At 39.9% G+C, this 12,853-nt stretch overlaps 1 protein-coding gene across 1 annotated transcript; it reads right to left on the bottom strand.

Moving 5' to 3' along the window:
- Window positions 1–834: 834 nt before the first annotated feature.
- LOC118804089 (obscurin-like) lies at window positions 835–11,752 on the bottom strand (the record flags this gene model as incomplete). Its single annotated transcript, XM_036564715.1, has 7 exons — window positions 835–1,157; window positions 2,430–2,650; window positions 3,097–3,149; window positions 6,811–7,041; window positions 7,447–7,731; window positions 8,962–9,267; window positions 11,510–11,752. Coding segments are annotated over 6 exons (1,337 nt in total), but the record flags the coding sequence as incomplete, so codon positions are not given.
- Window positions 11,753–12,853: the final 1,101 nt, after the last annotated feature.

Raw genomic sequence — 12,853 nt, 5'->3', positions numbered from 1 at the left:
TTTGCCTGATCATCACCCAAAACATTCAGAAGAGACTTAAGTTTTACTCAAAACATTTTTTACATTATAAACAATATGGCCACCACAAGCCAACTTATTCTTCTGGATTAGACTATATTTGACTAAAACAGTGGAAACTACTTTATGATTCTGACGAAATTCCATATATATATATATATATATATATATATATATATATATATATATATATATATATATATATATATCATGCAACAAAACTGACCCCAGTTTGCCATAGGGAAACTTTTCAACTTCTTTTTGCAAAACCCTACTGTCACGACTCCTTTTGTCTCTGAGGCCTCTTTGAACTCCATCTCCCAGAACCCCCTGGGGGATCATGTGACTCCTGCCTCACTCTCACGCTCCAATCAGCGCTCTAACTCTCCACAGTACTGATTATGTTTACTTGTAGTCCAATGATTAGTTTAGTATAAAGCCCTGGCTTGTAGGATAGGTTCTCTGCGAGGTATTGCTTCTTTCCTAAGAACTACTGCGCATTTTCTTCTGTGCTGTGTATATTTCTGGTTCTGACTAATTTGCCCTGTTTTTTGACCTGCCTTTTGCTTGACCCATTGTGGACTGTCCGCCTGGTTATGTTTGTGCTTTTGCTTTTGTTGATTGTAGTGTGTAGTGTAGAAAAGAATGTCTAATGGCCTCATTGACAGTCTTGACAAAGGAGAACTTTTTATAAACTCTAGATGGCTGCCTATCATTTTTTCTTCTGTTTATTATGTTTCCCCATGATTGCACATTAGGCTTCACTGGACTACTAAGTGCTTGGACCCCTCAGATTGTCGTTTATGTTTTCACAGTGGCAATTCAAAGTGTTTTACACAAACACAGAAAAATAAAAGTATTAAGGATAAAACTTATGAGGTCCTGAGATCTGACACCACAGAAAGACATTTGCAAAAATAGTTACAAAAATAAAACTTAAAAAAGATTAAGTCGAAAGCAATTAATTTAAAGTGAAAAATTATTAGTACTATTGTATTTATGTTGCATGTATTCATTGTCCACACCCTTGTTCTTGAGTCTGTTGCAGATAAACAATGTCACCAACAGTATCAGCAACCCTGCCACAAACAGCCCCACCACCAGTGGCGCAATGAAGTTGGGCCGTCCACTCTCATTCTCTAGATAGATAGATAGATAGATAGATAGATAGATGGGAGAGGGGGAGAAAGCAGACAGAGAGATGTTTTAGGTTAATTTCTGCATTTCTGCAGATCACTGAGGCTGCACCACCTAAAAATCATATGTACACATATGTACAAAATATGTGGACACCTAACCATCACGTCTATATGAGCTTTAGTACTGTGGCACCTTTTTACTGCATGTGCGCCATCATTTATCGTTAATGCAGCAGCAGCACTTAACCTTAAGTTAGAACCAGTAAATGGTGGAAAAACATCATATATGACCCTTTTTTCACCTTCATACCTGCTCAGAACTGATTATCTCCGCAGCGAAGACTCGCTCTTCTCGTTAGTTTGTTTGCTGTTTGGGACGCATGTGATTCATTCTCGTGACATTATTGATTATGATGTGAATGCTGGTCATTTCATGACGCAGGTTTCTTCACATTAGTGAAAGATTTGAGTCACTTTCGCTCGTAATATGAACATACATGAACCAGCCATCTGAGAGTTGTGTGGTGAATGCTGTGTCAAATGCCCTCTGCAGGAGAGTAAGGAACTTTATCAAGATCCCAATAATCGGTGCAGAGCAAATTCAAACAAAGGAAATTCTTCAGCATTGCTGGATTTCCAAATTTACTTGGTATAGTCGATGGGACACAATATGTGATAAATGTGACTGTGTGATGCTGGCAGTTTTGTGTTCTGAAAAGAAAAAGAAAAGAAATAAAAAGCATTGTGGAGATGTTCCTGGGTATCAGAAGAGGACAGTGTGGGCTGTCTGTCCTTCAAAGAGAACTTAACATATCTAAAACATCATACAAAAGCAGCTACCAGGTCTGCTGTATGTAAACAGATGCTATAAACAATGTTTCTCTTGAACATTTATCTTTTTGGACTGTTATGGTTCTCGCTCGAGGAAGTGTCAGAAAGGCAGGGGTCCTGCTGCCACAGCTCAGAGAACCTTGCCTCTCTTTCATTGTTCCTCCTGACAGCTGTAACAGCAACATCACTTTCTTTTCACTGTGTTTGCATATGTGTGCCAGACAGCGCTCTGTCAGCCTATTGGTCAACATCAAGAAATGCGTCGTGAGACGTCAGACTAGGCAGGAAAATACAAAAAATTCTGACATGCCAGACTTTTCATCAGGGTGTCCCAGATGCCACATTGCTGTTCAGAATCAGGCTGAATTTGTGTTGTCTGATCCTGACATTAAAGAAAGACATGAGATAGCTACTATTTCTGAAATATTACTTATTAAATACCTTTATATTTCTTTTTTCTGCAGTTGTAGTTTTTCTTTTTCAAGTTCCAGCTTTTCTCTCTCAACCTTCAACAGCTCTTCCTGCACCTTACGAAGCGCTGAAACCTCCTGTAGAAGCTGACGCTGGATGTCCACCATCTCTTCTGTCCTTAAATGCTTGGCCTGAGGAGGGTCACAGTCAGGCAGCAAATGTGACAGCTGTATCTCTGCCTCCTGAGGCACCTTTAAGACATAGTATTGATATATAAACAGAGGGCAAAGCAACTCTCTTTTAAATCTTTTTTTCATCATCTCCAAACAGTGCATAAAATAAACTACAACTAATAACTTTTATTTAACTTTTATTACTCCTCCTTTCATCATTTACAGGTTATTCATTGTTCAACTTCTCACTTTTCTCAACTCTTGAACATGTTTAATCATTTTACTATTATCCTTACTGCTTATATGATGAGTGGGACGTGTTTTAAATGCTTGGGTGGTATTTAATACATCACTAATCATTGTACACAACAGTGTATAAATCGAATTGAAAAGCAAGCATTGCTATGGCATGGGCAGCTGGCACATTCATGATTTTACAACTGCATAAATGTCAGGGACTAAACAAACTGTGCTGATGTTATTTCACATCACACATTGCTGATTTATGCCTGAGAATTATTTACCTCTGATAACTGCTCCTCAGTGTTTTCTTGGGCGTTGAACGCATCAGGAGGATCTGTTGGAAACAACTCCAGTGTGACCAGATCTATGACAATATTAATAATTAAAAAGCTACGCATTTAGTAGGTTGTATAGAAAAAGTATTGTGGGAAGAAGCCCCTGCTGAGTCTGGCGACCTTGCACCACATGCTGCAGTAGCATTTGCCAGAGGGCAGAAGGCTGAACAGTCCATGGGCAGGGTGGGTGGGGTCTCGGAATATCTTGGTGACTCTGCTGAGGTTGCATGACAGGTAGAGATCTTGTATGGATGGAAGTGGGGTTCTGATGATTCTCTCTGCCATACTCACCACTGACTGGAAGGACTTCTTGTCTGCGGCAGTGCAGCTGCCATACCACCCTGGGAGGCTGCTGGTCAAGATGTTGTTTATAGTGCCTCTGTAGAAAGTTGTGAGGAGGGGGGTGTGTGCTTCTTATCTGTCATAGGGAGCGAAGGCGCTGCTGTGCCCTCATGACAAGGGAGGTGGAGTGTGTAGTCCATGTCAGGTCGTCCGTGATGTGCACTCCCAAAAACTTGGTGCTTCTCACTGACTCCACAGTGTTACCATGGATTGTAAGTGGAGTATGTACCATGTGCTTCCTCCTGAAGTCGACAATAATTTCCATTGTCTTGTCGACAATCAGTGACAAGTTGTTATTTTCACACCATATGATGAGTTGGTTCACTTCCTCTCTGTAGGCCGAATCATCATCGTTGCTGATAATGTCATGGCCCACGACTGTTGTATCGTCTGCAAACTTAATAATGTGGTTCGAGTTGTACTTGGCACAACAGTCATGAGTCATGAGGGTGAACAACAGAGGGCTCAGCACACAGCCCTGGGGAACTCCAGTGTTCATGATGATAGTTTTAGAGATGTTTCTCTCAACTCGTCTGGGGTCTGTCTGTGAGGAAGTCCAGTAACCAGTTGCACAGTAGAGTGTTGATGCCTAATGGGTTTCCTTAACAAGTTTCCATACCAAGTGCATGGGGATGACTGTATTGAAGGTGGAGCTGAAGTCGATGAGGAGCATCTGCACATGCCTGTTGTTATTCTCCAGATGGGCCAGACTCATGTGAAGTGCTGCTGATATGGCATCATCAGTGGAGCGGTTAGGGTGGTATGCAAACTGGAGTGGGTCAAGCGTTGTCGGGAGTCTCGATGTTATGTGATTTCTGACCAAATTTTCAGAGCACTTCATCATGATGGGAGTGAGTGCTATAGGGCGGTAGTCATTAAGTGTTGATGCTGGTGACTTCTTTGGTAGTGGTGTGATAGAAGTGGCCTTGAAGCCCAAGGGAACGATGCTTTGGCTCAGGGAGGTGTTATAGATGTCTGTGAGGATGTGTGTCAGTTGGTCAGCACATTCCCTGAGTACACACCCTGGTATGTTGTTAGGACCTGCAGCTTTCCGTGGGTTGACCCTGTGTAAGGTCCTCTGGACATCAGCTGGGTCGAGACAGAGTACATCCAGACTGAGAGGGGCTTTCATTACTGTGGTAGTGTTATTTTTCTCAAACCAGCTGAAGTAGGTATTGAGAGTGTTGAGGAAGTCAGTGTTGTCATCGCAGGGTGGTGGTGGGGGGGACCTGTAGTCTGTGATGGACTGGATACCTTGCCGCAAGTGCCTGGGGTCTTTTGAGCCAGTGAAGTGCCTCTGGATTTTCGGACCATGAGCATGCCTTGCTGCTCTCACGCTCCGTTCAAGTTGACTCTAGCAGAAGTGCATGTACCTCTCTGGTGAGCCAGGGTTTCTGGTTGGCATGTGTGGTGATATTCTTGATGACGGTCATCTTCCACACACTTGGATATGAATCCCATCACAGACTCAGCATACTCCCCCAGTTTAACGTGTTGTTTGACAGTGGCAGCCTCTCTGAACACATTCCACAGATGGCATGCTTCTGGTTGGCAGTGGCCTGTATGCTAGAATTAGCATAACAGAGAGATGGTCCGAATTTCCAAGGTGGGGGTGAGGGACTGCCCTGAATGCCTATTTGATGTTTGTGTAAATCTGATCCAGTGTGTGTCTGGTTTAACTCAGGATTTGTCTGACTCAGGACTAGCCCAGTTTGACTTGGGATCAATTTACCTCCATTACATTTACATTTACCACATCTGGTATGCACTTTTAATAATATTTTTATTTAAGATACAAATGCCGGCAGATATTGCATGGTGTACTTGCCAATGTGGAGAGGGAGCTATGTTCCCCACTACACTATACCACCTGTGGGGCTTGAGGCTTGTCTGTCTTGACTCAAGACTACCTTGGATTTCCAACAGACTAATTGCTTGCCTCAGGATCAGCTTGGCTTGAATCAGGACTAGCCTGGCTTGCATCAGGACAAATCTTGCCTGAATCAGGATTAGCCTGGCTTGACTCAGAACCAGCCTGGCTTGATTAAGAACCAGACAGGCTTAACTCAGGATTTATCTGACTCCAGAGTAGTCCAGTTTGACTTGGGATCAGTTTGCCTCCATTACATTTACATTTACTGCATTTGGCGAAAACTTTTAAAAATATTTTTCAATCATCGTATAAATGCAGATATAGAGTGGTGTGCTTGTCTAGGTGGGAGGAATCTGTGTTACCCACTACACTATACCAACTTTGGGGCTTGGGACTTGACCAAGACTAGCTTGGTTTGACTCAGGACTAGTCTGGCTTGCCTTAGAACTAGCTTGGATTGCCTCAAGACTAGCCTGGCTTGCTTCAAGACCAGCCTGGCTTGACTCAAGACTAGCCTGGCTTGCTTCAAGACCAGCCTGGCTTGACTCAAGACAAACCTGGCGTGGCTCAGGACCAGGCTGGCTTGACTCAAGACTAGCCTGGCTTGGCTCAGGACCAGCCTGGCTTGACTCAGAACTAGTCTGGGTTTACTCAGGATTTGTCTGACTTGAGACTAGCCTGATTTGACTTGGAATCAACTTTCTGGAATTCAACATTTACTGCATCTGAGAGGCACTTTTCTGCATCTGAGAGGCACTTTTAATAATATTTTTATTTATGCTACAAATGCAGGCAGATATAGCATAGAGTGCTTGCCCAGGTGGAGAGGGAGCTGTTTTACCAACTACACTGTACCAACCATGGGGCTTGGGAATCATCTGTCTTGACTTAAACCTATGCTGGCTTGACTAAGGAGTAGTCTGGTTTGACTCAGGAGTAGCCTGACCCAGGACTAGCGTGGCTTGGCTCAAGACTAAACTAGCTTGACACAGAACTATTCTGACTTCACTCAAGACTAGCCTGGCTTGCCTCAGGGCCAGCTTGACTTGCCTAAGGACGAGTCTGGCTTGCCTCAGAAAGGTTTGGCTTGACACAGGACTAGTCTGGCTTCAATTAGGACTAGTCTGGTTTGACACAAGACAAGCCAGGACAAAACCTGCCCAAGAATTCCTATTGGTACAGCTAACATCTGTACCAAAGAAAAGCAAACATGCATACCTATGCAGGGAAATTGCTGTATGGAGGGCAGTGGCATTAACCACTACATTACCTAATAACACTATGTAAATGGGTCCAAGTGGATTGGATCCTAAAGGGCATTTTTTAAGGATGACATTAGGGCAGATCAGCTCAGCATGGGGACCAACATGATCACCTCACTGAAAGATGGAAGTGTGAAAAGTACCTGTTCAAGACAAAAAGAGAGTATGAAAGTGTGTGTTTACCTTTCAGGATACACTCGTTGCTGTGGCGGGACTGGCCTATCCCCTCAAATTTGGCAGAGCAGGTGTACGTCCCAGCCCACTTAGAGCTGATGTAGTAGTCAGACTCCTCCAGTACCACTGTTCGTGTTTCTCCAGGGGGAGTGTAATGCCAGCGGTAGGAGTCAGAATCTCTACACTTCTGGCACTCACAGTACAGTTTCTCACAGTCCAGGTGGGCCATAGGAGGACCGTCTACCACATCAAACACATTAGTCATATATACAGTCATGGTAAACAAATACCACATGAAACTGTTGAATGAAACTTTTTCCCCCAAATAAAGCAGGAAATATAAATTCCTTAGGTAAAATATATTACGCATAAATGTATCTGAATGTTATAAATGTTTTATCAATGATGTGAAATGATATGATTGTGTTATGAATGTGTTATGAATGCTTTATTGATGCATCATGAATGTTGTATGAATGTGACATGACTGTATTATGAATGGATTGTGAGTGTTTATGAATTATTATGAACATATTAATATGTGTATTTTGACATCACTGTGATTTGTTTACAACTTTGTTCTTGTACTGTATTGTCACTGTGTATTGTTGTGCATTGGTGCTGTTATTACTGTGTTTATGTTACCTATGACTGTAAGAATCTGTTGATCGGAGAGCATGTTATGGGTTGGTGCATCTTCACTGATGTGGGTGAACCTGTAGGTGGCGTTGCAGGCGTACATGCCTTGGTCAGACTTTGCAACATTTGAGATGACAACTGTATCCTTTGATGCATCGTTTTTGATTTCTGTCCCATCCTTATAAAACACAGCCTGGTCCACCTGTGCACCACCCTTCACATCACAGCTCAGAGAGACAGTATCACCCGACCACGCTGGCCTTTGGGATATCTGCAGCATCACCATTTTCTCTAGGAGAAAGACAGACAGAAAAGTGGGAGAGATATATATTTTTTCCATATAGAGTATATATATATATATATATATATATATATATATATATATATATATATATATATATACTGTGCCAGCTGTAAAGTTTGGTGGAGGAGAGATGATGATATGGGGCTGTTTTTCAGGAGTTGGTCTAGAACCCTTAGTTCCAGTGAAGGGAAATCTTAATGCTTCAGCAGACCAAGACATCTTGGATAATTGTAGTGGCAGGGCCCCTGAAAGCAACGCTAGGAACAATGATTCAGATTCATAAAATTTGACGATAACCATGCTAAACCACACAAAATGTGCAGCACAGTACATAAGCGCTATTCATAAAGACACCATGCCAGTGATTAACACACCAGTGTCTTTTTAACATTGTGGCATTTTCACTAGTCTCCTAACCAAGAGCCAATCATAATACATATTTAAATGAGGCCATAGAATTTAAAGACTGACCAAATGAAGCTCTATTTGGCTGCCAAAATAGAGACAATGAAAGAAATGAATAAAAAAGACACAAAGAAAATCTAAATTCTCAGAAATAGAGTTTTAAGAGAAGTGCTGCAAATACAAGTAAACTGTTTGGAAAATATACTTTTAACTTTTAATCGAGACAAAAAGTTGATACTTGAAAAAAAAACATAAAAATAGACTTAAAAAATCTAAAAATCTGAATTTAATTATAGGGATTATATTTTGGTATGTAAGACTTAATTTGTCATAAAATTTGTCTTAATTTGCTAATAATTAAAGCCTTTTTCCAAATCCATATAATTGCCGTAACAAGTTCTACATAAATCAAAAGTTTAACATTTGGTATCTCTATTACAATTAAAAATTTAATTGACATGTCGAAATTCTATTTACTATGGCAAGATGATTTTTCTTGATCTCAGGAATTCAGTTTGCCCCTTTGAAAATTAAAATTCCACAAACAAATATTCTATATTGACTGGTACAAAGTTAGTGTTGACTAGTAAGAAATAAATTATTACCAGAATTTGTAAACGGAATTCCTTTGTAAAATCCATTGCAAATTGAAAAATGGTTTTAAAAACTATTACTGCTGGGAAGCTTTTAGTCTGCATGTATCTTCGTCAAACCATTCTGTGCCCTACAGCAGGTGTTGTTGCATGAAACCACACAGAGCATGAACCCACTCAGGGCCTCAGACTGAGCGCCTCTGGAACTGAAGATCTCACCTGTAGCTGTGAGCTTGACGGCGTTACTGCGTGGACGCTCCTCCTTTGGACTCCCCTTAGTGTTCATGCACCAGAAGATCCTGCCGCCTACATGTTCAACGTTAGCGTGTATGACCACACTGCGGTTGCTGTTCGTCCACTTCTCTGGCAGCAAAGGGAGCCACTTTTCACCTTCACCTTCTGTATAACGACACCACCAGTCATTCAGCCCCTCCTCCACGTAGAGCTCCATGAGAACCGCACCTCCTTTACCTAGAACAGTCTTCGCTCTGTTTAAAAAAGAGAGCGATGCCAGGGGCACCATGTCTGCCAGAGGAGGAGGAGAGAAAGAGAGAGAGAGAGAGAGAGAGAGAGAGAGAGAGAGAGAGAGAGAACTGAAAATATAGCACATCAGCCACAGCATAATATTTATAAAAATGAAGAAAAGTTTCATACAAAATTTACAATCACTTATTACACTTTATTATACTTATTATACATATATTTATATTACTTCTTATTTTTATTATATTCTGTACAATTAAATCTTATAAACTAGACACCAAAGGGTGTTACAAATGTTTTATGCAATATTTCAGAATAACAACGAGTTGTTGCATACTGTAAATGCTACACTGTAATTATTAATTTATAATTTTTTATAATAGATAAATTGAAGTAATAATATTAAAACGTCTTTCTGAATATTATTTTTATTAGAACCTCATTCTGGATATTAATTTTATTAGAACTTTATTGTGGATATAAATTTTATTAGAACTACATTATGGATGTTAATTTTATCTTAATTTTATTTTAGATGCTAATTTTATCAAAACTTTATGTTGGATGTGATTTTTATTAGAACTTCATTCCAGATATTATTTTATTAGAACTTCATTCTGGATATTACTTTTATCTGAATTTTAGTTTGGATGTTCATTTTATTATAACTTCATTTTTGATGTTCTACAGCCTTCTCAGTCCTTTTAGAACATTCTACAGCTCTGTCCATCATTCTGGACACATCTTATATAACCTTCTAGCTTTTTAAAACTAAGAAACAACATGGGACAAACATACTTAACTCATTTTTATCTGATTTAATTTTGTTGAAAGCATTTAAGCATAATGCTAATTGGTAAAGTATGAGTTTATTATGTTTTGTAGCTACTTTAGCCTCATTACTCAAGTAATAAAAATAAAGAAGCAAACTTCACTCTTTGCTGACTGACTACATTTCAGGTAAATAGGAAAATGTTTACATTTTTCACCAAACTATTGCTTTTTTATTATATTACAAATTGCAATTTAAAAAAATGGGGCTGGGGCAATTTAAGACTATGAACATTGTGTAATGTTTAGAAAACATTTTAAAAGAGGTGTTGTAATCATACAAAGGAGCAGCCAGGAGTCCTTTAAGAGTGAGCATGGATTGTTTTGGCAAAAATGCATCTGCAAACAATCCAACAGCTTAAGACCAATATTTCTTAGAAATCTGGGTGCATAAAGGAAAAGGCCAAAAAACAAAACTGAATGCCTGTGACCTTTGACCCCTCAGACAGCACTGCATTAAAAACCAACATGTTTCTGTGATTATATCACTACAAGAGCTCAGGAATACTTTGACAAAGAGTCATCAATAAACACTGTTCAGTGCTGTATCCACAAATGCAAGTTAAAACTGTACTAGATACAGTGGAATGTCCAGAAACACGGCCAACTTCTCTGGGCCTGAGCTAATCTGAAACAGACTGATGCTCAGTGGAAATGTGTATTGTGGTCTGACGAGTCCAGATTGTTTATAGAAATAATCAACATTGTTTACCGGACCAAAGAAGAAAAGGACCATCCAGATTGTTACCAGCATAAAGTTTAAAATCCAGCATCTGTCATGGTGTGTGAGGGGGTATTAGTGGGTAACCTGCACATCTGTGAAAGCTCCATTAACACTGAACACATTTTGGAGAGACATAAGTTGCCCTTTAAATGATGTCTTTTTTTAGGGATGTCCATATTTATTTCACCATGACACAAAAAAAAAAACGTTTTATAGCAGCACAGCTGCGTAATCAGAAAGTGTGACCTGCCTGCAGCCCAGGACTGTTTCCACTGAAAATGTATGTCCTAAGCTCAAAATATGACAACGAAGACCCAGTACAGTTGAAGACTTGTAAAAATAAAGATTAAAGAAGCAAAAAAATTCTCTTTCAAACTGAATCAGTTTGTGCCTTCAGTCTCTACACGTTTATTAAATGCTGTTAAAAAAGTGTAAACATGCTTCTGTAACAACTTTTTTGTGTTGCAAGTGCATCAAATTTGGAATGAGCAGTTGTGTTTATACCCCACAAAAAACAATAAATATTGTTACATTATTGTTTTATTATTGTTCCTGTTATTGTTATATTATATTATACAAATTACAGTATAGTTTGTACCATTATTAATTTAAATGCTAACCACTCCTTTCTGTTATTGTTTGCTTTTCACACACTGTCCCAATTTTTTTGGTTTTTTTAATTTGATTTTGTATGTGGTTGTTGATTTTTTAAATGTTGTGATGTCCTACCCAGCACTTTGATCTCCACTTCATCACTCCTCTCGCCTCCACTCTCACAGGTGTACCTCCCTGAGTCCGACACTGTCGCCGCAGCAATTTCTAACTTGCCATTTCGATTGTTGTCGGAGAGCTGGACTCCATCTTTGTACCATTTTACATCATTGTTGAGAACAGTGCCGCCATCCTTACACCTCAGAGTGACCTCATCAGCCACGTACAGACGGTGAGGGGGGAACCCTGGAAACAGGGACACTGAAAGAGAGAGAGAGAGAGAGAGAGAGAGAGAGAGAGAGAGAGATAGTTGAGTATTCTGTCTCTGATGGTTATACTGTTTGTATGCAAAAATTTAGGCACCCCTGCTCAAATGACCTATTTTGTTGATTTTCTGATTTTTCTTTACTTTGGTTGTTTGAAATCGACATGAAAGTAAATTTGACTTGAGTTGCATAATGTAATGCATGCTCCAGCTTGTTTGAAACTCAGCCGCTAGAGTTCCCGCACCCATCTTGACTTCATGAATCAAGTGTCATGAAACAGCCAAACTGTGTTTTCAAGTTGTATAAAAAGATTATGAGGTCGTATGTTTGTGTGTACACCTACCTTTTGTTCGTGCTTGTCCTTCTATAAATGCCAAAAACACTAAAAATGGAGAAGATCCATCAGTTAGTATTCATGACACGCCCACTGCCACATACAAACACCCCAAACTCTGTCAGCTGCACTCCAGAAGAAAACACTGATTCAAAACAACATAGCTCTTATTAATTAGAATTATAGTAAAAATTGTTTTTCCATGAATCTGATATATCATTCCACAAATTTAATTTATTTTTTTTTCTGCATAGTTACATGGTTAAGATGTAAACAGAGTCGTTCAGAGTGGTTTGGTGTGAAATGCTCTGTTCTAGAGAAACTTACAGAGTCAGAACTGTTCACAGTGGTGGTGATAGTAACCAGACGTCCACCTCTAAAAGCTCCCTCACAGAAAGTTCCTACATGAAATGGTTATGAATTCACTGCCTGATGACTGAGACACTGTTTTATGATAGTTTAGAGAACTTAAACTCCATTCATGGTGGAGGGATACATGCAGGGCGCTGGGGGGGGGGAATAGTCCACAAAGAAAACTTATTATTTCAGATTTTCCACTATTTTCCATCATCAACATTCATATAAACTCCCTGGTTCCTATCACCACCACTGTAAAGACATCTGAGTCTCAAGCTACGCTTGAAGTTTTCTCCCTCCAGAGTAGCCATGCTACTTAGAACACAAACAAACATCAAATTATTGGCCATAGCCGAGCAAACAGAAACCATAGCAATATAGGAGGTACACTTGGCAGCATACCTT

Source organism: Colossoma macropomum, unplaced genomic scaffold, assembly GCF_904425465.1.
Source record: "Colossoma macropomum unplaced genomic scaffold, Colossoma_macropomum, whole genome shotgun sequence".
Classification (NCBI taxonomy): domain Eukaryota; kingdom Metazoa; phylum Chordata; class Actinopteri; order Characiformes; family Serrasalmidae; genus Colossoma; species Colossoma macropomum.
The sequence above is the reverse complement of the archived record's forward strand: the minus strand, read 5'-3'. Positions and strand labels throughout refer to the sequence as shown.